Below are 23858 nucleotides of genomic sequence, written 5' to 3'. Positions count from 1 at the left end.
ACAGGTAGGCTACTTTGAAATATGTATATATTTTTAATTTATACATTTTCTATCAAAAGACAGTTTGATTTCTGTTTTTAATCTTTACATGAACTGTTTTTGTGCAATGCCACAGCCATGTAGCTTGAAAGAAAAAAACAAAATGTGTCTGGAATATTAACCATAGTCCAAGTTTTCTTAGTCCACAGCTTAAAAAATTATGATTCTAGGAAATCCAATTGGAGTGCATTTAAATAAAGGGATTCAGTCCTAGAATATCTTAATAAATTAAACAGGTACTGTTTCCACTACAGATGATTTGATACACTCTTCATGCAGTCTGCTCTTTTCTGAAAGGCTTATAGAATTCTCAGCAGCTTGCTCTGGTATGCGACTGTCACCGTTCAAAGCTGAAACAAATCCATCTTGAGAGGTACTTTTCAAGTATGAGTGAAATTCCACTTGAGGGTGGCTTGGCCTATGTTCAGTGTATAAACTATTACATGGAACACTGTTATCACTTTCTGAAGAGGAGCAGCAAACTATCACAGAGGGGTTTGCAGAAGGGTAATGAGAGCTGCTGTAACTTTCCTCTGATTGCCGTGTGTAGTCAACAAACTGCTCTGAAGTCATACTGTAAGGCACCAGAGAAAGACTACCATTTTTAACAGTGTCCCTTTCTGAATAGGTCTCAGTGATCTGGTTATTACTGCCAGGGGCATGGTTCTCTATTTGGTAATACAGAGTTGAAGAGTTAGCATAGTATGAGGCATTTTTAGAGTGGCTTTCACGTACTGCAGTGCCATCAGAATAGCAAAGGACAGAAGGAAGAGGCACCACATCGGCATGGGACCCCATGCCTTCCACAAAATCATCTGCTTTTTCTTCCTCCTCCTCCTCTTCATCATCGTCATCATCATCAGATTCACTGGGTGCTAAACTTTGTGTACTAGAATCTGTAACTCCACTACAAAAGCTACTTCCATCTTCTTCCTCCTCCTCCTCTTCCCCAGGACAATCCAAATCTTCAGCAGACTGCAGGTGCATCACTGCAGCCTGGGGGTCAGTTTCAATCTCAAAATTCTCTGCAAGTGAATATTCTACCGGGTGGGGTGCTGTACTCAGAGAACTAGTGTGAGCACTTACCTCAGTGTGGCAACCATTTAGTGCAGGAACTTGCTGCTCTCTATTTTTCTCCAATTCAAGCTTCATTATTGTATGCAAAAAGTGAGTCCGTACACGGATGGGGTTAAATTCAATTCTACCTGCTGTATTGCTGCACCCTTCTTTAGTGCAACCACATGGAAAAGACATACGATCCACCTTTTAAAAAGAGAATATAGATTAACCATATGTACAATAAACCCAATGATGCAACAGACACTAGAGAGACTAGAAGCATAAAATAGCAAAATGAGATTCATTTGTGGAAAGTGCACAGTACAACATATATGGAAAAATAAACCAAAGCAAAGATATTAATTGGGAGGGAGAACCTGGAAAGCAATAATATCATACAAAACAGAAAGTTAAACATGGATTTACAATGCGGTGTAGCAGAAAACAAAAAGACAATACAGTTTTAGGTTTCATACATCACAATGTGGATCAAGGGATAAATGATTTATCTTTCTATGGCTCTGCTATAACCACACCTGAAATACTGTGTTCATTCCTTGGGCCCTCATTACCAGAAAGAAGCTGATATACTGGATGGAAATCAGACAAAAGAAACAAAAATGATGAATGATTAGGAGGGAATGGCTTGTGCAGAAAGGTGGGTTTTTTTTAAATTAAATATAGACAGCTTGACAAAACAATAACTAAGGGGAGAAATGACCACAGAAGTTAGAAATAGAAACTGGGACACATTTTAAACGAGGCTTCAGTCAATTGTGGATACACTATTGTAGACACAATGAACTGTAGGCTGAAAGAAGAGAATTTAGATATCTACCCACCTGATTGGATCCACAAATCAGGTACTGTAGTTAGATGCCTAAATTTTATCATTTTCACCTACCTGCACTCAAATGCAGGTGCAAAATTAGAGGCCCCCCAAGGTGATCTAGTCCATATCCCTGTCAACGCAGAACTGAAAACAGTCTATGAATATTCAAGAGGGTAAACACCTGAGGGTAGTAGGATGAGTTTAGGCAGATTTAAGAAATTATTAAAAGGAAAATTTAGAGAAACTCAATGATGGTGAGATCTACTGGGCTGTATAATAGTGACCCAATGGAACTGATGAAGCCTCCTTCCTTGGGACACTTAAAATGATCCTGTAGAAACCACCAGTAAATGTACATTAGGGAATACATTTTTGATTGTCAGAGAGATAGACTAAATGACCTAATACCAATGGTCCAGCTCTAACATTTATGATTCTATCACACGTATTAATTGAAAGACGGTAAAACATGCTTCATTTATTGGTTCTTACTCTGAGTTTGGATTTTAATATTTGATTCAAAACTACTTGTGATTATAAATTAGGAAACATACAATCTGAAGTAACTGCAGAGTTATACTCAGGGGAAAAGATGTACAGTATTTCTAAAATAAAAATTAATCTTGTGAAATCAGCAGTCATATAGGTTAGTGACTCCTCTGTTGGATGTTTGGTTAAAGGCCCATAGAAGAATATGAGGAGCTGAGCATTTGTATTCAGAGGGGAAAATGCCAGTTATTGCATGTCTTCAAACTAATCACAATAAAAACCATATTTTATATATCTATATCTATATATCTATATCTATATATTTATTTTACTGGTTTTGAGACCCACAAATTTCAGCACTTAGTAATTCATTACCCATAATACCTCTGTTGTGGGTTGTTTATGCCCTGCTAGTAAGGAATGTCTGTAATATAGATCTTTACCTGGCATTTTATGCCTGCAAGGCTGCAAGTACACGTTTCTGGATCACAGAACACTCGGCAGTCACAGCCACAATCCTCTCTGGATAGGCGGATAGCCCGCAGCTCATGTTTTTCTTCCACATCAATCTTTTTCACTCCAGAGGCTCGTAGCAGCGCCCTACGTTTTTTTGTTGGTAGGGGTTGTAGAAAGAAGTATTCATCTACTTCTGTGTTGTCTAAATCAATATCATCATCAGAAATGTCATCCAACGTCAGAGTATTAGCCTCTTCAGATTCCACTGTACCATTCTTTGTCATCTATGATATAGAGCAGTTAACACAGTATTAAGACTATACACTTCCTGAAACTAAGATTTTTAGTGAGAACATATTAATTATAATGTATTTGTTTGTATGTGAACTATAAGAACAGTAAGAATATACAGTATTATACATGGTTCTGTAAAACTGATATTCAGTAAGTCAGGATTCTTAATAGATTTTCTTCTGAAGAGACTAATTTATTTCAGATGTCATTCCTTTCGGAATTGTCATGGAAATAAAAATGAATAATTGAGAATTCAGATTTTTACCTATAGTTGCAAAATATGGAAGAAAAAACAATAATATTATCCCCCATATTGCTAGTAGTGGACATTTAAAAATTATTCGTCAGTGCTTTATGGTGACAGCAAAGTGCTGGACAAGGATTAACTAAAACCAATGGGCAACATTAGTGTTAGGATCAATATGCCCTTTTGTGTATAGACAATACAATCATGGCTGAAATCATGACAGCTATTCACAAACTAAACTGTCTTTGCAGAAATAATAATTATTATTATAATAATAATAACTCCATCAGTGGAGTAAAAATGGAGAAACACATCAGAAGAAAAATACTATTATGTACTGTGTTGTTGGCATTTGAGACACAAGTACCCAAGGAAAACATTACCAGAGTTAGAATTTGTATGCAAAGTACGTGTGCGTCTGTGACATTCTATACCTTCAGGCAGCATCCTGGAACCCCCATATTCCTCATTTTTAAATAATTGTGATCTTACATATAAAGCATGCCTTGTAAGGTATCAGGGGAAAGGTTATGATCTGCTAAAAGTCATTTCTCTATCCATATATGCATATCATTAATGCATATGCAGTTATGAGAATTGTGTTGTCACTAAAACATGCTGTAAATTGGGGAATTAGCCAGATATTAGCTCCCCAGAGGCAACAGCAAGGAAAGTAACCAACACCTGGGTGGGGTATCAATCAACCCATCTACAACCATTGTCCAGCAAGGGAGTAACAATGCAATGACTCACCTGCATGACGTTACCCCAGGGGAATTGCTCAACCTTGCCTGGAGACTCAGCAATGCACCCAGACATGCCTGGACTTGTGTTTTCCAAGCACATGGACTGAGGGTATAAAACAGACACAGTGGCCACATGCTGGGCCCTTCTCCTGCCCCCACTTACACTGCAAGCAACTCAGACACTGAGAAGAAGACAAGACTCCAACAGAGGAGATTGGCTCAGGTTTCAGGTATTGGCCCAGGTATATTAAGGACTGCAATATCCATCAGGGTGAGAAAAACTGCTTAATCTAGATGTTGCCCAGTCTAATAGGGTTGAGAGTTTAGACTGCGTGCTTATATTTTATTACTTTTGGTAACTAACTGACTTTTTGCCTATCACTTAAAATCTATCTTTTATAGTCAATAAATTTGTTTAATTGTTTATCTTTACCAGTGAGTTTGTATGAAGTGTGGGGCAAATCTGTTCAGGTTTTGCAAAGGCTGGTGTATATCCACTTTCAATTGTTGAAGCGGTGAACCAATTAATAAATTTGCACTGCCCATCTTGAGCAGTGCAAGACGGTATATTCCTGAGGTACAGTGCTGGGAGGACTTAGCTCTAGTGCCTTTCTCTGTGTGATTCATGAGTGGCTCTGGGAGCATTCATGCAATATAGCTGGGTGTGGGGCTCCACATGCGGTTGTGCTGAGTGATCACAGCTCCTGGAGGAGTTTGCTGCTGGTCACTAGCAAGGCATTGTGAGAGACAGCCCAGGCTGGAGAGAGTTAAGGGGGCACAGCGGTCCCACAGTTCCAGGCTGCATCCCCGGGGGATCTCATCACAACATGGAATCAGAGAAAGGTCAAAGTATATAGTACTGTGCTTTACATTTAGGAACACACGGATTACTGTATAGGAACAAAGGGATTACTGTACTAGATCAGACTAGAGGTCCATCTAATCCAGTATCCTGCCTCTAGCAATAGCCAGTACCAGATAATTTAGAAGAAGGTGCAAGAATCCTGCAATATACAGATGTGCAGTGATCGGCCCATGTCATTTGGTCCTGATTTATAATAGTTGGAGATTGGTTAAATTCTGAAGCATGAGATTTAAAATCCCTTCCAAAAATGTATTATCATTAATTATAACAGCTCTGGATATTCTTATTAACCATATAAATGTCCAATCCCTTTCTGAATCTTGCGAAGTCCTAAGACTCAATGACTTCCTGTGGCAGTGAGTTCCACAATCTAATTACACTTTGTGTGAAAAAGCATTTAATCAATTTTGAATTTGCCATCTTTTAATTTCATCGTATGCTCCTTTGGTGATATGAAACAAGGACAGAATTTCCTGATCTTCCTTCTCATTACCATTCGTTATTTTATATACTTTATCAAGTCCCATTTTATTTATCTCCTTTCTAAAATAAACAATCCCAATCTTTTCAATCTTTCTCAATCATTTTTGCTGCCCTTCTCAGAGCCCTCTCTAATTCTACAATATTCTTTTTGAGAGGGGATGACCAGTACTGCACACAATATCCTAGATCTGGATCTACTATGGATTTATATAATGGTTATATTTTCCATATTATTCCCATTCCTTATGCATCCCACCATCCCATTCCTTATGCATCCCAACTTCTTGTTTCCTCTTTTGACTGCAGCTGCATATTAAGCAGAGGTTTTCATTGCGCTGTCTACAGTGACGGCCAGGTCCCTTTCCTGAGCCTATATAGTTAATTTAAAACATTAATAGGAGTACAAGTAGTTTCAAAATTCATTGTTGCTACCAAGCTGCCCATTGACCGAGACTATTTAGGTCTCCCTCATTTAAATTCCTCACCGTCCTCTCTGGTCTTGACTAATCTAATTAAACTTTGTGTCATCTGCAAATTTGGTTATGTCACCACTCATCCTCTTTTGAGATTATTAATGACTATATTAAACAACACAAGACTAGTCAGAACCTCAAGGCTTCCTGCTGGTAACCTTTTACCATAATGAAAATTGACTATTTAAACCTACTCTTTGTTTTCTGTCTTCTAGCTAGTTTTGATCCATGTCAATACTTTGCCTCTCATCCTGTGACTACTTAACTTTTTTAGTAGCCTCTTGTGCGCAAACTTGTCAAAGCCCCCCTGGAAATCTAAAGAAACTATGTCAAACAGTTCTTCTTTGTCAAATTATTATAAGAGATTAGTGAGAGACAATTTTCCCTTGCAGAAACTGTGTTGGCTATACCCTCTCATATCATACTGCAAACTTCTTGAGCTTGGGGATCCCTTACCAATTTTCTTTCTCCAAAATTCATGCCCCTCTCTATAGACAAACAAAACAAACAAACTTGTATTAATGTTTTCATAATGTTTTCTTCCTCTTGCTACAACAGGGTGCTAAGTGTTAGGCTCTGGCTGTGTGTGTTTTTCAGGGCTGGACCGGAAGATGATGGAGGACATGGAAGTAATCTTTTGACTGACCTACAAAATACTGAGCAAGTTACAGAAGGAATGATAAAGTTACAGTAGTGGAGTCCAGGAGTATCTTTGGCCACAGATACCTTGAAGTCCTTGCTTAGGCAAAGAAACCATTGACATTAGTAAAAGCTGAGTAAGAACTTCAGTGTTTGGCCTTTTGAGAATACCAGCCCTTTGGATGCAATTGTATACATTCAAGGAGAATGGTGTAAGGTGCAGGGATAAATATATTAAATTTCTATTCTTTTCTGAATTATATATGCCTCTGAGAACTCAGTTATATAAAGACTCAAGAAACCATGCTATATCCTTTGGGATAGACGAGTATTGTTAAGAACCTCAAGAGTTCTTGATGATATTCTGTTACTTTCTAATGTATCTTCTTCCTCTCATTAATACATCATTTTAGAATAAGATATCTGGCAGGACTTCACACAACCATCCAAATGTCACCTTTTCATATACTAGCACTCTTTGTCTTAAATTTATAACACTCCAATCCAGCAAGCACCACCACAATTGAGTAAGAGCACCTCACGTGAGAGCCCTGGTCCAGATTCGCTGTTCCAGCCAAGCTGCCTGGGTGAAAGACTGGGATTGCAAGGGAAAAGGTGGCTTTAATTCACCTTAACATTCCCTGGATCCAAGGACCAGCCCAGCCCTTTAGACTGCTCTAACGTATGCCTGGCTTCCCAGTTTGAAGGTAGCATTGGACTAATTTCCTTGTCTATGATGGAGCTCACTGCTTAGTTATCCCTACCAGAGAGTACATTTCTGGGGCTCATAAAAATACTTCTGAAGAGAAAACTATTTGACTTGAGAGTGGACCAAATGGCAAGTATTTAAAAACATTTCCCCAAGGAGGGCACATCTGGATCCCACAAATTGTACATTCCTTCCAATTTCAAGATAAACAAATTGAGCACTGTGGTGTGCTACTGAGATAGTCAATATATTTTTACAAACAAAGCATAAACATTTCAGCAAGTGCAGTAATACAAATTTGTTTTGTGAAGTGAGGCTTCCTTTGTTATTGTTATAAAAAAACATTTTGTTTAAGTGGAAAACCAAATGCATACATTCCCGGTCTTCATCTTTCCTGAGCATGATGATTTCAATGAAGGTGTGCTGATTTACACTCGCAGAGGATCAGGGCCCATATCTCTGAATTTGTGACTTCTGTAGGTTTAATTCCTCACCTAATGTCACATTTACACACTAAATTAAAAAGCAACAGAGGGTCCTGTGGCACCTTTAAGACTAACAGAAGTATTGGGAGCATAAGCTTTCGTGGGGAAGAACCTCACTTCTTCAGATGCAAGTGAGGTTCTTACCCACGAAAGCTTATGCTCCCAATACTTCTGTTAGTCTTAAAGGTGCCACAGGACCCTCTGTTGCTTTTTACAGATTCAGACTAACACGGCTACCCCGTAGTAGCCGTGTTACTAACGGCTACTTGACACTAAATTAAAAAAATACTGAATGTAAAGGAGACAACTTTGATCACACATTCACCAATACAGCACCTTTTGTTTGGATTTATTATTTCAGATCTCTGATGCCACAATTTGAGGCACCAATAAACAAACTCAGGGCCAAATCCTGAGGTTCTCATTCCAATTTTACTCAGACAAAATCTCAAGCCTTTTTCATATTAGCTTATTCTGTACTCCTGTGGGAGCATGCTTGAGTAAGGATTGAGTTAAATCAGCATAAGGACCTCAAGATCTGGTACCCAGTGAGTTTATCTGAATATTTTCCTATCCATAAGGAAATATATATTCAAATACATGCCCTACACTTTCATTATAACAACAGATATTCTTCATCCTTTTCTGCTCAACCTGCTATCACTTTTGAATTTTTGTTTCAGGTATATGCATTATATTTAAATTCAGTCAGTGCATGTGCTTCCAATTCTGTTATGGTTTTTTATGTTTATATATGGTAAAGTTACCATTGTTGCTTAGATACTCCCCCTTCTCTACTACTTAATCCTGCCATCTCTGTTACTCTCTTTCTAGTTGTATCTTCTTTTACATACTGTATAAGGAAGCAGTCCTGTATCGTATCCATATAACTACTGCTGCATTTATTTACTATATGCTCTGCTTGGTCTTAGGTACCTTAAGTCTCCCACTTCTGTTAACAGTTTGCCCTTTGCACAACCTTTTGGATTATAGCTATCATTTCATGCCATTGTTCAAGTAGTCTAGAAAGTGAATTCCTATCAAGAGTTTACTGTCTTTGTGGCCTCCAGTCTTGAGTAGTAACAATCATAGATGTTAAAGACTGAAAAGATCTGACAGATCATTCACCCATTTCCTTGCAAACTCAGGATTAAAGGAACTCCCTGCCCCAATCAAGACGCTGACCCCCAATTCCCGACTGGCAGGTGGGCATACTTACTAATATACAAACAAGAAGACATTTCCTTAGTGTACAGTAGTATGTCCTCTGTTAATATTTCATCACTACCTGTACTTCTTACAAAGTTAGACTGCCATTTCTAGAACTTCCCTTACAACATACTATTTCTTCCTCTTTCCAATGTATTTTAACTTTTATAAACAAATTGCAACCTTCAGAGTTTAATCCCCAGTGATTTTCATTTCAGCTGCCGTGTTTGTTAGCCCCATAATATTCAAATCCTTTATGCTCTGATATTTCCAGTTCTCTTTTCACAGTTATATATAGGCATCTTTAAAACTTCTCTTGAAAAACCTTCATATTCTTCTTCTTTTCTGTTTCCCTAGAGGTCAGCCCTCTCCGCACTAACTAGCAAAAGGTAAAACCTCCCTTGTGAACTATGCTTTAACACATTTTTTGCTAGAGAGGTGCTAGCATGTTTTCTCTGCCCAGTATACACTATGGACCCATCTATACTAGTCTTACTAACCTGAGCATACAGAACTTTCTACATTAACACATTGCAGTTACTTTCCCTTCCCCCCTGTCACAGAGTCACCGGGGCGATGCTCTGGAACTACTCCATACGAAGCCAGTCAGGACTCTGGGCGAGCCTCCTCTCTGTGAGCAGACTGTCTCCATGGCAAGAAGCTTACGCACAGGAGCGGCGCCAGGGTTTTTGCCGCCCTAGGCAGCAGCGCTCCTCCTCTGAGCATTCAGGGGGTCTGCGGTCTTCGGAGGCGGGGGTCCTTCCGCTCTCCGCCTTCGGGGCACTTTGGCGGTGGGTCCCGGAGCGAGTGAAGGACCCGCCGCTGAATTTCTGCCGAAGACCCGGAGCGGAAGGACCCCCGCCGCTGAATTTCTACCGAGGGTGGCAAAATGCCGCCCCCCAAAGGTTGCCTAGTGGAAGCGCCGGCCTTGCTTATGCAGCTTTGACCTTCCTGGGTCTGACCTCAGAGCATTCAGCATCCCCTTCCACGCTGTGCGCTTCCCACAGCAAGTCTGCCCGGGCGGGGTCCTGGGGAAGCCAGTGGGCCCTGCACCCCAATTCCGCAGTCAGATGTGACTCTCAGCCAGCCAGTAAAACAGAAGGTTTATTAGACGACAGGAACACAGTCCAAAACAGCTTGTAGTTACAGAGAACAGGACCCCTCAGTCAGAGGTCCATCTGGCCTCTCTCCATTTCCCCAGCCAGCTCCAAACTGAAACTCTCCAAGCCCCTCCTCTGGCCTTTGTCTCTTTCCTGGGCCAGGAGGTCACCTGATCTCTTTGTTCTCCAACACCTTCAGTTGGCACCTTTGTAGGGGAGGGGCCGAGGCCATCAGTTGCCAGGAGACAGGGCATCGGCCATTCTCTGTGCAGACAGCATCGCACTGGCCTTCTAGGACTCTGCGACAATCACACACCCTTATACCACCACCTAGATACTTAAGAACTGCATAGGGGAAACTGAGGCACCCACACAGTATTCAGAGAAAACATTAAGAACAGTCCCACTTCGTTACACTCCCCAGATCACTTACTAAGCAGAGCCATGTTGCTCAGTTGCCTGTACGAAATTAAAATATAATTCTTGATTTAAAACTTAGTTCCTACTCGTGGCAGCCAATTAAAAAAAAGGCTATTAAAAGCAGTTTAATACAAATAATAAAAGGAGAAATTTAATAAAGAAAGTTGTGCTGGCGTAGGGAACATCACACATTTTTATATTACCTGAGGTGATAGAAATCTGTATTTTGTTCTGTTTGCCCACAAACTATTAATAATTTTGTTAGCCACAACAAGCAGTTATTAACTTATATAAAATGTGGTGCTCTTCCTCTGCCTCTTCTGAGTCCAAAGCTACGACAGTAGAAAAATAAGGTTTTTTATTCAGAAAGAGAAATATTTTCAAGCTGCTAGCTAGAAGTTTGTATCTGATAGAGCAGTATGTGTTTGGAGATGAATACAATAGGGTAGGGAATGATAAAATACAGATATTCTCTGCTGGCCCCTGGATCTGAACATTCACAGACTTTGGATCTGGAGGTGAATTTTGTAGGTTGGGCTCATGTTTAGTAGAAATAAAAATAAAATCTGTTTCTATGCTGCAACAGTTTAGCCACAAACATGTTCCTGTGTCATGTGGGGGATTTGAAGATGTCTGTATCTTCATATCTCCCCTCCCAGGTGAATGAATCTCTCTTATCTGGGTTAGTTTCTGGTGACTTTTGATTAGCACCCTCCAAAGACCAACGAAGAACTGATGATGATCCATGGTTTATTCAGTTATCAAATGCTAATCAATTTCTTTCTAGCAAAAAAGATAAATAATTCAATTATCCAGTGACAGGTAAAAAGTTAAGTATATGGAAAAATTGCTAAACAAGATTTTATTCCTGTTTAATTTTTCCTCTGCTTTTATCATCAGTCCTAAAACCACTGATTTGACTCTAATGAATTTAATACTGCTAAACATTCCCATATTACATTGGTGTCCAGACTTCTTCTCAGTTACAGGTGGGAAAACAATCTTAAGTAAGGCTGAAGATCACATGCAGTGGCAGTGCCATGATTTAAACCCAGTCTCCTGATCCCAGTCCTGTGCTCATCCCATTAGATTACGCTCATACCAGTTTGATTTCGCTCTTTGAGTTGTATAACCTGTTGCCTTCATGCCAATATTTTCATAGTTTTTATATTCTCAGAATGCTTGCAAGTGAAATTGAACTTGAACTGGGTGATTGGTAACCAGCACATGCTCCTAACAGGATTGTGTTCTTGTCAACAAATAAGTCAGAATCTGCAACGTTTGGATCACAGCCTTTAGATCACATAATCCCAAGTCTGTCATACGAAAGTCAGTTCTATACCTCAGGCCAGGTAGTGACTTCTTATTTATAGTTAAGTCTTTCAACTGCTAATAATCAAGGTTCATTGGCAAGTTTATTGTTACCTTTTCTTCTGTGTGGTGACAGCAACTCTGAATTAGTTGGCACAGAATAACCACAGAATAAAAAGTGACACACTTTCTCCCAGTTACTGTAGACCACTTCCTAAATAAGCAATTTATCAGCTAAATACAAAGGGGAGCTTGAGACTATTAACTGTCACAAAATACATTTTCATGAAAGAATTTAGAGGAGCATTAAATCCTTTTGTGAATATCACAATATTGCTAATCTGAGTAAAATATGGCATAGGGAGAAATAACAGTCTATATTTTAAAGCTATCAGAGTGAAATTCATGGCAGTGCAAAGGACCAAACAAGGGCTGATATACACTTAAGGCCTTGGTGTGAAATTCGCTTCGCCTCTATAAAACCTGAGAAATTGAACTTTATGCCACACTCCTCTCCACCCCCTTAGCTGAAAACTTCTCTCCACAACGGAATCAGGTGAAGGAAACTTAGTTTCTACAGCAGGTTTCACCAGAGTGCAAACAGGGCAAAATAATAATGCAGGTGAATTTCTTTTCTTTTGATTCTGGCTGCTAGAACTCCTGGCATCTACTTGCATAGTACACTCAAAATGAGGGGGAGTGGCTGAAAAATAGGGACATTCATAATATAATCAAAGGAATCTAATAGACCTTCCTAAAAATCACAGGAGTTGTCCATAACTATGTGCACTGAACTATATATATTCTTGAGTTTAAGGGTTAATGAAATTTTTTAGAGCTGCACGGCTGCAATGCTGAAATCCAAATATTGAAAATATTAAATCAGTTCACCCATTACTGACATTTCCAAGACAGATTTGAATGAATTGAGCCCTTTCAAACCTGTCTATTGCAGTTACTATGCAGCTAACAGCTCTTCTAGTAAAGTGCTAAACACATATCTGCACAAGCTAAAGGTAAATGCATCATATTCATACCATTTTGTCTTTTTTTATCCATTTTACCTAGTTTATATAGCAGTTACAAAATAGCATAGAGATCTTCCCTACAGATATTCAGAGACTAGAAAATTGGACTTGAACATATACTGTTCCTTGTCATCTATTCTTTAAGCCCATTCTCTGATGTCTGTTAGATACTCATAAAAAGATGGAGAAGGCCTGGAATAATGGTTTTAACTTTTTTTTTTTAAAATGGGAAAAGGACTGCTAGAATAATCCTATTCCTATACTGTGGTAGAGTAGACAACTAAGTTCTTTTCTGGTGGTTTTGCTTTGGATTCTCTTGTTTTCAGGAGGCTCACCTCTGCAATGTGTAAAGCAAAGTCTAGGTTGGTGCAAGGTAAATGTGCTGACACATGTTGGTTCCCAGATCGGTGAACTTTCATATCACTCAGGTCATGCTGGTGAATTTATTGAGGTTACTAATGTTTCCTCAAATGACAATTTGTTAAAGCAAATCCTCCCATGCGGGATAGTTTTTATGCTCTGACTCAGCAATTAGAATTTTCACAAACCACTGCTGATCTGTTAATGCTGGCGTGCCAAACCTGCCCCGTGCTTAAATGGTTAAAATAATCTTTGTTTTTTTTAAAATTCTTCTTTGATTTTAATAATATGGGGGAGCTAAATAAGAAACTACTATTCCCAGCAAGTAAAACAAAGTACCTAACATAGATACTCACTCCTTTTGTCAGACATTTTCATTTCTGAATGAGACCCACAATATGTCATGTTTGCCACCTAGGAGTCCACATATTTGATGCAATGTAGAAATTAACAAACGAGGAGAACTGAAATAAAACTATTAATTTTTTTCTTTTTTAACACACAGCTTTTACAGTAATTTAAAAAAAAAACCCTTTCAAACAAAAACTTTCCCTACTTAATTTTATGAAATGGTTTTCTGTGCAGTTGTATAGCAATTTACATGTAACTCCTGGGCGAACACTTCAAATCAAGATCATAATCACTGATATTATCACCTAAGAACTGTAATGTCTTTCTTCCTTGTGTTCATTGAGATACAGCTCAAATGGCAAAACAGCTCTTCCATCTCCGTAAATAGAAATCAACAAGGCCCAACTGTCATAAGTAAACAAAACATCTTTGATGCTTCAGAATGACTGCCTAAAAGGCTAGACAATGAATGTTCCCTCAAACTTCTAACGTTGACTGTGACTGAATGGGATTCAATGATAACATTATTTCTCCCCCTCTTCCTCCTCACAACCACTTTTTGAAAAAAGGAAGCTGGCATGAATGAGTAATATTGGAGTAAAGTGTTCAACATGGTGCTCATTAGCATCAATGGGAGTGGAGCTCCCATTATGAGCTCAACATACTAAGCTCAAATCTCCTCTCATTGATAACGGTTTAACACCAGTAACTCCATTGACTTCAGTGATCTATACTGCTTTAAATGAGAAGAGAATCAGGACTAGTATCTGGAATACATATTCTGACAGAAAGTGTTACCAACTCTCGTGGTTTTATTGTGAATCTCACAACATTTGTTATTTTCTTAAAGCCATGGTCCTGAATTAAACTGATTATGGAAGACTCTCACCTCTCTAGTTCTCATGGTTGCAGAGAAAATCTTGAAAACAAACCCAAACATACGCCAAAGGCACAACAATCAGAAGGCAAATAAAAAGAACCAGTATTAAAAAACATCTCATGATTTTTAAATCAGTCTCATGATTTTGGGGGCTTGACTCATGAGTTTTGAATGTGTGCGGATGGCAATACAAAGTAAACCTACTACCCCAAAACAGATTCCCCACAGTCACCACCAGCTGCTAAGAAATAGTGAGGGAAGAACCTTCCATCTGTAGGTGAGGCCCTTCCATTTGGCTACAGGAATTAATCCAGTAGTTAGAGACTGGGAGGAGGGGGTGCATGGAATGGAAATCAAACTTTTATTACTACACCAATATCTGAAAAGGGAATTTACAGGAATTTAAAATCCTGACTACAGGTCACTGTCTACTTTAAACAACCCTCCCCAGCTCCACGCCTAGTCTCAGCAAGAGAGGATTTGGTTGGTTAGAGAATCTGTGCCCCAAAAAACTGTGCCTCCCCTCTTGCTTCATCGGGTTGGGGGCATGGTCAATGGACCAAAAATGAGTATCTGCCACTCCCAGGAGGGAGAGAAAGGGATGAGAGCGCTAGAGGTAAATGAGATCTGGGATTTTCATTGGTGGATCTTGTGCCTGTAAGGAGACGGGGAAGCCCGAAGCCCCTGTTGGTAACCTCTACTCTCTGGGCAGTGGGAGGGTTAGAGGACTCAGAAGTGAGCTGAGTTCTCAGGGACAGGTCTATACCAAATTATTCGTTATCTGGTGGGAGCCCCATAATCCCACATGAGATCCAGGTAAATGCCCGGTGTATGAGATGGGAGGGAATATATAGCCCCTACCAATGTCAATAAAGTTGTGGTCTGCTGCCTAAAATCCATTCCAATGTCTGTCTTTCATTCACCTATGTGTCCTAAACACCATGAGAGTTGAGGGTTAGAAGTTATTAAAAAAAACTGTTCACTGTTCAACTAGAAACTTTAGTAGACAGCAGAGTAATTACAACAGTGTCTGTGTAGCAAGAGCCACACAGACTTCTTAAGGAGGTCAGGCAGAAACCTGTGAAAAAATGCCCAAGAGGCAATATGAGTAATGTTCTAAACTCGGAATAATGCCAGTTTGTTTTGGGAATCTGCCTTCTAGTGGTATCTGAAACAGAGAGATGTAATCTCAGCATAATTTTATAGCGGGAAAAGGACTGCAGTTAGGCTACAATTCTAAAAATCATTTAGAGCTAATTACATTGATTAATTTGCAACCATGCCAAAATAAATAAATGAATAACAGAAACAATTAATACATATTCTTAGTTTGCCCAATCTTGCTCCCATTTAACTCAATGGGAGTTTTGCCACTAATTTTAATAAGATTCGGGAATAGGATGAGTGTTTCTAAACATAATTTTTCAATGATACATTGAACGTAAAAAGCACACACATGTTGAACATCTACTATGCTGTATTTCAAAAGCCAACCCAGGACCATATTTCCAATTTGTAGAGACTGGATTAGTATAATCAGAAATCTTTGGTACTGATAAGCTAAGCACCAGCATCAAGCAGTTATGTCAAACAAAGAGCTGAAATTTTGCAATTTTTCTTCTTTAAAGGCATACTTTCTGGTTAAAAAATATATATATATATATATTTTTAAATAAACATCCATACCTATGCTGCTTATAATATGGTGGAAGATTAAACTGATTTTTTTTAAAATGGAATGTACTTTTCAACATTAATGTTTGCTTTTTGCATTTAGTTCAAGTTGGTCAAGAAAAGAAACTGGTCAGTTTCACTTTCCATATCTCATCACTAGCACCATGCTGCCATTTTTTGATTGCATTGCCTGTAGACTAATGTATCTAATCCAAACAAAAACCTGTTTTAATTGGAATTTATTAAAAATCAGACCAAACATTTCTACTGAATTTAAATTTGATGAAGTCAGATAAAGTGATCAGGTTAAATGTCGGGCCTATGGTGTCTTGATGGTATCCATTTAAAATGTGGGAGATGGGAGCAAGCAAGCTTTCCTTGCCATTCTTACCTTCAGTTTTAAAGAGTTAAGTTTCTCCTCCCTTAGATGGTCTCTTAACATCTCTCGATGAAGTCTCTCCTGTTCCATTGCAAATTCTCCAAGGGAGTACTGGCGCACGCTGTTGTGACGAGTGGACATGCCCAATGTGCTTCCTCCTTGACTCGGGACACTGGTGAAGCCTTGCCTTCTTGTGAAGTAGTACACAGTAACACAGTTAAAATGAACATTCTTTGTCCTTTTCCGCTTCTCCCTCTTCAGGATCGATGAAGCTAAAATGGAAGCCAGTTATAATGTTAATGAAAAACCTGTTGGTTACGTAGCAAATCTTTACTTATCGGGGTAGTCCCATTAACTTTAAATCAAATGGGATACTCACACAAGCAAAGTTTTGCAGGATTGGGTCTCCTGTGAGAGGGGTATTATTAGAAAATAACCGTAAAGATTTGCAATAAACATTTTACGTGAGACAACAGAATTTGGCTAATAAATATATGACATATTTCTTACTCAAGTTAAGCCAAAGTGTTTAAACAAAGTAAGAAGTCAGACAGCTTCTGTGTTTGCTTGCACTATTACAAAACCATACACTTGTGGACACTGTCATCTATTTTAAGAGTGGAGATAATGTTGGCCAGGACACTCAGGTTAGTCCATACTCTTTTCACAATGTTTTATCTTTCACCAGGAAAATAAATGAAGATCGGAAGAAGCCATCTCAGTGTAACTTAGCATCTGAAAGACACTGGCACTGACTTACACTTCAGAAAATCCTATTGATGTCAATAGGATTGCATGACACGAGGCAGGGGAAATGTGGCCCAATTTCTCACACAATGTAATATAGATCTACTACCACTGTGTCTATAAGATTCTAGTTGAAGATTTCTAGTATTTTATAGTTGGAATTATTGTCCCTCTTTTTAGGAGTAAGGGAAGATTCCAAGTACCACTATTTTGTATTCCAGAAAAAGAGAACTGAGCTTTAGAAAAAACTATGAAGCAACATTTTACTGTCACCCAGAGACCTAGAAATCCGTAATAATAATGGGAAACCTGTCACAGGATGATACTATATAAATAATACTGATTTACAACTACACTCCTCTCCTTTGTCTCCACCCTTCCCACTGCTGCCACCCAGTGAACAGTTCATTGTTACATGTGAAGTCAGCGTAAGCCTATTTCCCCTCTTCTTTTTTCACCTTCTCTCACACTCCTCTCCTTTCCCTCCTTCCTTAATTCACTTGCACACAAATGTAGCTCTACAAGATGTGCACTAATTTAAAAATGGTGCCATAGGTCTTGTTTCTATCTTTAAATATTTGTTCTTTGTTATACAGATATTTAGAGATTCCTGTAATGATATTCAGTAGTTGACATTCAAAAGTGGCTGTGGTTGGCCATTAGAGCAAAATAAGAGCAACAAACTAGTTCCTTGACTTTTTTAAGATATGACCGCTTATTTTATTTGATTTGATTATAAAATGACTATAGGAAATCAAGAAACTAGATGATGTGTTAACAGCCATGCAATTTAGATGCAACAATTGCACAGGTATGATATGAGAAACCTATCTGTCAGAAAGAATAGAGTAGTGGTCCCCAAACTGTAGGGCGCACCGTCCTAGTGGGGAGTGGAGGAACATCCAGGTGGGTCCAGGAGAGCCCAGACCACCCCCACAGGGGGGTGGGAAGGGAGCGCCACCCAGCCCCACTCTGCCCCCCGCTCCTCTCTGGCCCCGCCCCTGGCCCCAGCCTCTGGCCGCAGCTGCTGCCCTGACTCTGCTCCCAGCCCCCAACCCCCACTCCTCACCACAACTCTTTAGTTATGGAACAAAAAATTTGTGATAAGAAATAAAAACAGAACAATTCTACATGAGGAAATTAACAGACAACAAAATAAAACATTTTTCACTCTCCTTAAAATAGTAGTGCTAAGAAAAACTGACTTTCATTAAAAATATCAATAGCCTTGTTAACAAAAGTAGACCTTTCATATTTCACACACAGACCCAAAATATTCTGATTCTCAGCACTGCCATGAAACATTCTCACTTCTACTAAATATGATTTTGTTACAATTATTGTGTGGTCCAATAAAATATACTTCTCAAGAAATGTCCTTCAGGTGTGCTACATTTAATTGGCATCATATATAACCACTGAGTACAATCCCAAAGGCCCTATATTATTTTACAGAGGATATTTTATTACTTTTTTTTTTAATTGCAACTCTGAAACAACTTTATAGTGCTATGCCAAAGATAGGTAGGATGCAAATATGAAGATCTCTGTTATTAGTAGAGCTGGTTAAAATTTTTCAATGGGACAGTTTCCACACCTCCCCAGGAAATGCACTATTTGCTGAAATCAAAATATTTGCAGGAACGTGTTGATTTTAACAAAATTTTTGACTGGAGAAAGTTGAAACAAATCATTTTAGCTTTCTAGTTTAATTTTGATAATGCTGAAACATTTTAACTTTTATCAAACTGACCCATTGCATTTAACTTGTAGCATTATATTGTATGTAGTATTTTATCTAAAATCATGTTTAAACATTATCAAAACAAAAATCTTTGCCTTATTGAGATAAAACTGTTTAATGAGATAAAACAGTACATTTTGAAATTTCAATTTTTCATTCAGATTCAAAATGCAAACAAATTTTGAAATGTCACAATTTCCTGCAGAATGGAAATTTTGTTTTCCAACCAGCACAAGTTATCAGGCGGGAGCATCCCAGAAATCCTGCTCTCACACACTGAAAGGAGGAGTCATGTGGGCTGTTCTGGAATTGGTGGCAGGGAATCTGTGGAGTAGCACTGATATTATCTTTCATCCTTAGTAGTAGTTGCACGCCTGCCTCACAACCAAGTAAACAAATGCAGTGTTTACAGCTACCAACAGGAATGAAACAACAGCAGGCTAGGTTAAAGATTAAAATAAGATAGAAAGAAAGAAAATTAGAGATACAAAATGGAAAGTAAAAAACATTTTACTTAATGAATGACTTAGAACAGTGGTTTTCAACCTGTGATCTACGGACCCCTGGGGGTCCACAGACTATGTCTATGATTTCCAAAGGGGGCAGCACCTCCATTTGAAATTTTTTAGGGGTCCACAAATGAAAAAAGAAAGTGTACATGTCTCTAAAGTGCATACACTAAATACTTTTGATTACATGGTTGTCACACACACATCCCTAATAGAACTCCCTCTGCTGGACACACACCAGGCTGCTGTGCTGGGTCCAGTCTGCAGAACCTGTGTGCTCTGGGTCTCAGTAGGCTGCAGCACTGTTTCTCCCCTTGACTTCTTTGGCACATCTCCTGAGCACAGGTGCTTTGTCTGCTATACTTTCATAGAAATGGGACTACATGGTCCAGCAGCCTGAGGCCCCTAGGATCAGTGCTAACTCCTCAGATTCCTAGTAGCTCACACACACCCTCTCCCAGAACTCCAGCCACATGGGCACTCTGATTTACACTGTCTTTCTGGGACATGTGATAGCAAAAAGCAAATTAGCTTTGTAAGGGCTCCTAAACACAATTACTTTTTACTTAGATAGCACAAGAGATACACAGATCTAGACATTTCCCTGGCTCAGTTTCCTCACCACTCTGGAGAGTTTTTTGAGCCTGGGCAGAATCCTCTAAGGAGTCCAGGATCTCTCCTCCTGCCCTTGCCTTCTCTTCCAAATCATGAAGTGAGTGAATCTGTCTCTGCTTTGTGTGTCCCACAAGTTTACGTATCCCACCGCCACCACCATCTGGTTCCTGCTGCTCTGGAAATTCCATTTTCCAATCCTCAACCTCCTGCAGAAAAGTTAGGGCAAACTAGCTTCCCCCAGCCTTCAGAGATCCTATTGTTCTCTGTGGGTCAGGTCTGATCACTGATAAACAGTCCTTAATGACAGTCTCTTTCAAAGACCAGACTTGTAGGCTCTGCTCCCTGTGTCATCACCCTTTAGAACTTCAGTCCAACATGGAGGTAAAAACACAACAGAAAAAGCAACCAGCCCCACACACAGTGTTGCCAACCCTCATGATTTTTTCACAAGCGACATGATTTTGGCTGGGGTTGGAACCAGTCTTGTGCCCAGCCCTCTAGCAAATTTGAGCCCTCTAACTGTCCCACCTGGCCACCTCCTGGGGCTGAAGAACCAATCAGAGCTGCTGTAGGCAGAGCTCTCCTCCCCACCCCCTTCTAGTTATCTGAAGTCATTCTTATAGAAAGGGATGGGGGAGGAGAGAGCTAATGGGTCCATCAGATCAAGGGGCTCTGCCACCTCCCCACTCTGAGCAACAGGAATAGGGTGGCACCTCTGCTCCTCCCCTACCCTGTAGTACCTTGCCTGGGAAAGGGCAGAAGGGAGTAAAGAGCCACCCAGGCTGGAAATGGGGTGGGCTTGCTGCAGCTCTCTCTTCAGGTGTAGGAGAGATGGGTGAAGAAATCCAGGAAGAGAGATGGGATTGGGTGGCTTAACTGATGAGTGGGCTGAACTGATGGGGGAGGGGAATGAATGGAGGGCAGAATTAATCACTGGGAAGGGGCTGGGCAGATGTGGGAGTGAGAGCTCCTTCAGCAAGGGCCTAAATCACTTCACCCAATAAATCTGGGAGAGTGGGCAACACTAATTGTCACATACACACTGGGGAAGGGCAGGTGTAGTTCAAAAATCAAGAGAAACCATAAATGTATATTTTTTACACACACACACACACACACACACACACACACACACACACACACACACACACACACTTTAAAAAAACAACAACATGGTTTTTGGACCAATCTGACTTTATTTCTTTAGATTTTTGATGTTTTGAGGTCAGCAATACCGCACATTCAAAATAGTTTGTGGTCTGACACAGAAATGCAGGGGCCCCAACATCGAACAGAATTCGTAAGTTGTCCATAGACAGATCCCCCAAATCAACACAGTCTTTAAGCATTGTAACTACAGTGTATTAGGGGATTAAGGTTAAGGAAATGCTTTTACCCATGGGCACTGGGATTTCCTGACATTATTGTTTAGTGGCAAGCATACTGAATGAGTGGCTTAAAAACCTCCAATGATGCCAAGTGCAGTTTTATCCACAGTTAAACACATCTTAATAATTAAAAGAAAATGAAAAAAGACAACAGCTCATACTATACAACTAACTCCAATATCACAAGCATCTTTAGCTCTTGTGAATATAAAAAACAGAAAACATATCTTTTTATGGTATGTCAGATTTTTGTTAAAAGGCAGAATAAGAATCATAGTACATCACTACAGAGCATAACTTTGTGCTTAACTATATAGTCAACTACATCTATCACATTCAACACCATATATTTAAGTGTTGGGATCATCTGCAGGAAAAATTAAAAATTCACCCAGGTGTCCAGGTATATTAGTTTTTTGGGACTAGGGATGGTGAAAGAAGTTGGCAGCTGTTGGTTGCTTGGAATCTGAGTACTAACTGGTCCTTCTATATGTTATTCAAAGCAGAACTATGTCCAGGCACCTTGAGCTACATGAAAATGTACCAGTCCAAACTCCAAAGGAGCAAGTTCTGATCTTATTAACATGAGTATAAATCCAGATTAACTCCATTACTCCTTATTTACACCAGTGCAAAAAAGAGACAGCTAAATTATTTCCCTTCTCAGATGACTTTAGCATCACTGGATCTTTACAGTATTAGGAAATGCATATCCTCTTTCTCTATATATTTCATTGTTTGGGTTTCTGTCTTTTTCTACTGATATTAAATACTGAAACAGAAAAATCCTCACATTAACAAAAAAACAAAAGAGGTACCTTCATGCAGAAATATTAACTGCAAACAGAGATGGGCCTAATTCACAGGGCCAGCCCACAACATTTTGGCACCTGAGGCAGGGAGCTCAAATGACATCCTCATGCCCCCTTGCTTGGGCCAAAACTTTGAAAGGTCTCTATTCTGCCTTCAGACCACAGGTTGAAAACCACTGTTCTAAGTCATTCATTAAGTAAAACGTTTTTTTTACTTTCCAACTTGTATCTCTAATTTTCTTTCTTTCTATCTTATTTTCTACTCCTCTCATGATACTGCTCTGCTACCTACCCCAATAAAGGAGAACTAACAACTTAAAATGCCTTGTTCAAAAATTTTAAGTAACACTTAACTTTCAAAAGCCTGAACAGCAAATATAACAGGAGTACTTGTGGCACCTTAGAGACTAACAAATTTATTAGAGCATAAGCTTTCGTGGGCTACAACCCACTTCTTCGGATGCATATGCATCCGAAGAAGTGGGTTGTAGCCCACGAAAGCTTATGCTCTAATAAATTTGTTAGTCTCTAAGGTGCCACAAGTACTCCTGTTATTTTTGCGGATACAGACTAACACGGCTGCTACTCTGAAACCTGAACAGCAAATGTAACTTTTCTTGTCTGCATAGTAAACACTGGCATTTTTATCTGTTTGAATAATCAAAGTGGTGCTTTCCGTGCCTTCTTGGTTGCAAAGATTTGAACTGCTTCCTGAAGGTCCACAGTCTGGGCCATCTCATGCTCTATTGAGATGGTTGCAAGGCCGACCAGCCTCTCCTGTGTCATTGTGGAGCGAAGATGTGTTTTTATTAACTTCAGCTTGGAGAAGCTGCGTTCTCCACTGGCAACTGTTACAGGAAGTGTTAGAAGTATGCGCAGAGCAACAAAAGCATTTGGAAAGAGGGTGGTCATCTTATTTGTGCACATATATTGCAGAACAGACTTTGGAGTTGATCCTGCTGAAATGTATCTTGAAAGGGCTTTCAGTTTATCACCTAAATCACTCGCATCAATATCGCGCATGTCATCATGTGTCAACACTGTCTCTAGTGCCCTGCATTGCTGGTATAGGTCTTCTTCAGGTATAGTGAGGAATTTTGGAATATCATACAACATCCCAAATACACTGCTGTGTTCCTTGAGCTGCATGAAACGTTCTTCAACTGACTGTATTGCACAATCTAGCACCTGGTTAAAGAACTCAACTTTGAATTGTTGTTTGGGGTCTCTTATGGGATTATCCCATGCCTCGTAATCAAAATGTCTTCTTCTTCGGTGCCTCTTGTATTCTTGAATGGGTGGGAAAATAGCTTCAGTGTGAAGTTCCTCTGCCAACTTCTGTGCACTCTTCAGAACGTTTTGAAATCCCTCATTTGACCGGTAAGACTGTAGGTATGACTTTGCTTTGTCCAGTTGTTCCATTGCTCCAGATATAACAAAGGTCAACACCTTGGAGTCTCTTGCTTACAACATTTATTTCAAACAGTATGTCATGCCACAACACTAAGCCACACA

At 39.5% G+C, this 23858-nt stretch overlaps 1 protein-coding gene across 1 annotated transcript in view; it reads right to left on the bottom strand.

Moving 5' to 3' along the window:
• Window positions 1-267: 267 nt before the first annotated feature.
• CSRNP3 (cysteine and serine rich nuclear protein 3) overlaps window positions 268-23858 on the bottom strand; it is a 46390-nt gene continuing 22799 nt past the window's right edge. The window contains exons 2-4 of the mRNA XM_065413757.1: window positions 16541-16800; window positions 2863-3159; window positions 268-1302 (exon numbers count right to left, since the gene is read on the bottom strand). Of these exons, the coding sequence (XP_065269829.1) occupies window positions 268-1302; window positions 2863-3159; window positions 16541-16800 (1592 nt within the window). The remainder of the gene's footprint in view (window positions 1303-2862; window positions 3160-16540; window positions 16801-23858) is intronic.

Source organism: Emys orbicularis, chromosome 11, assembly GCF_028017835.1.
Source record: "Emys orbicularis isolate rEmyOrb1 chromosome 11, rEmyOrb1.hap1, whole genome shotgun sequence".
NCBI lineage: Eukaryota > Metazoa > Chordata > Testudines > Emydidae > Emys > Emys orbicularis.
Note: the sequence above shows the minus strand (reverse complement) of the source record. Positions and strands in the feature narration are given on the sequence as shown.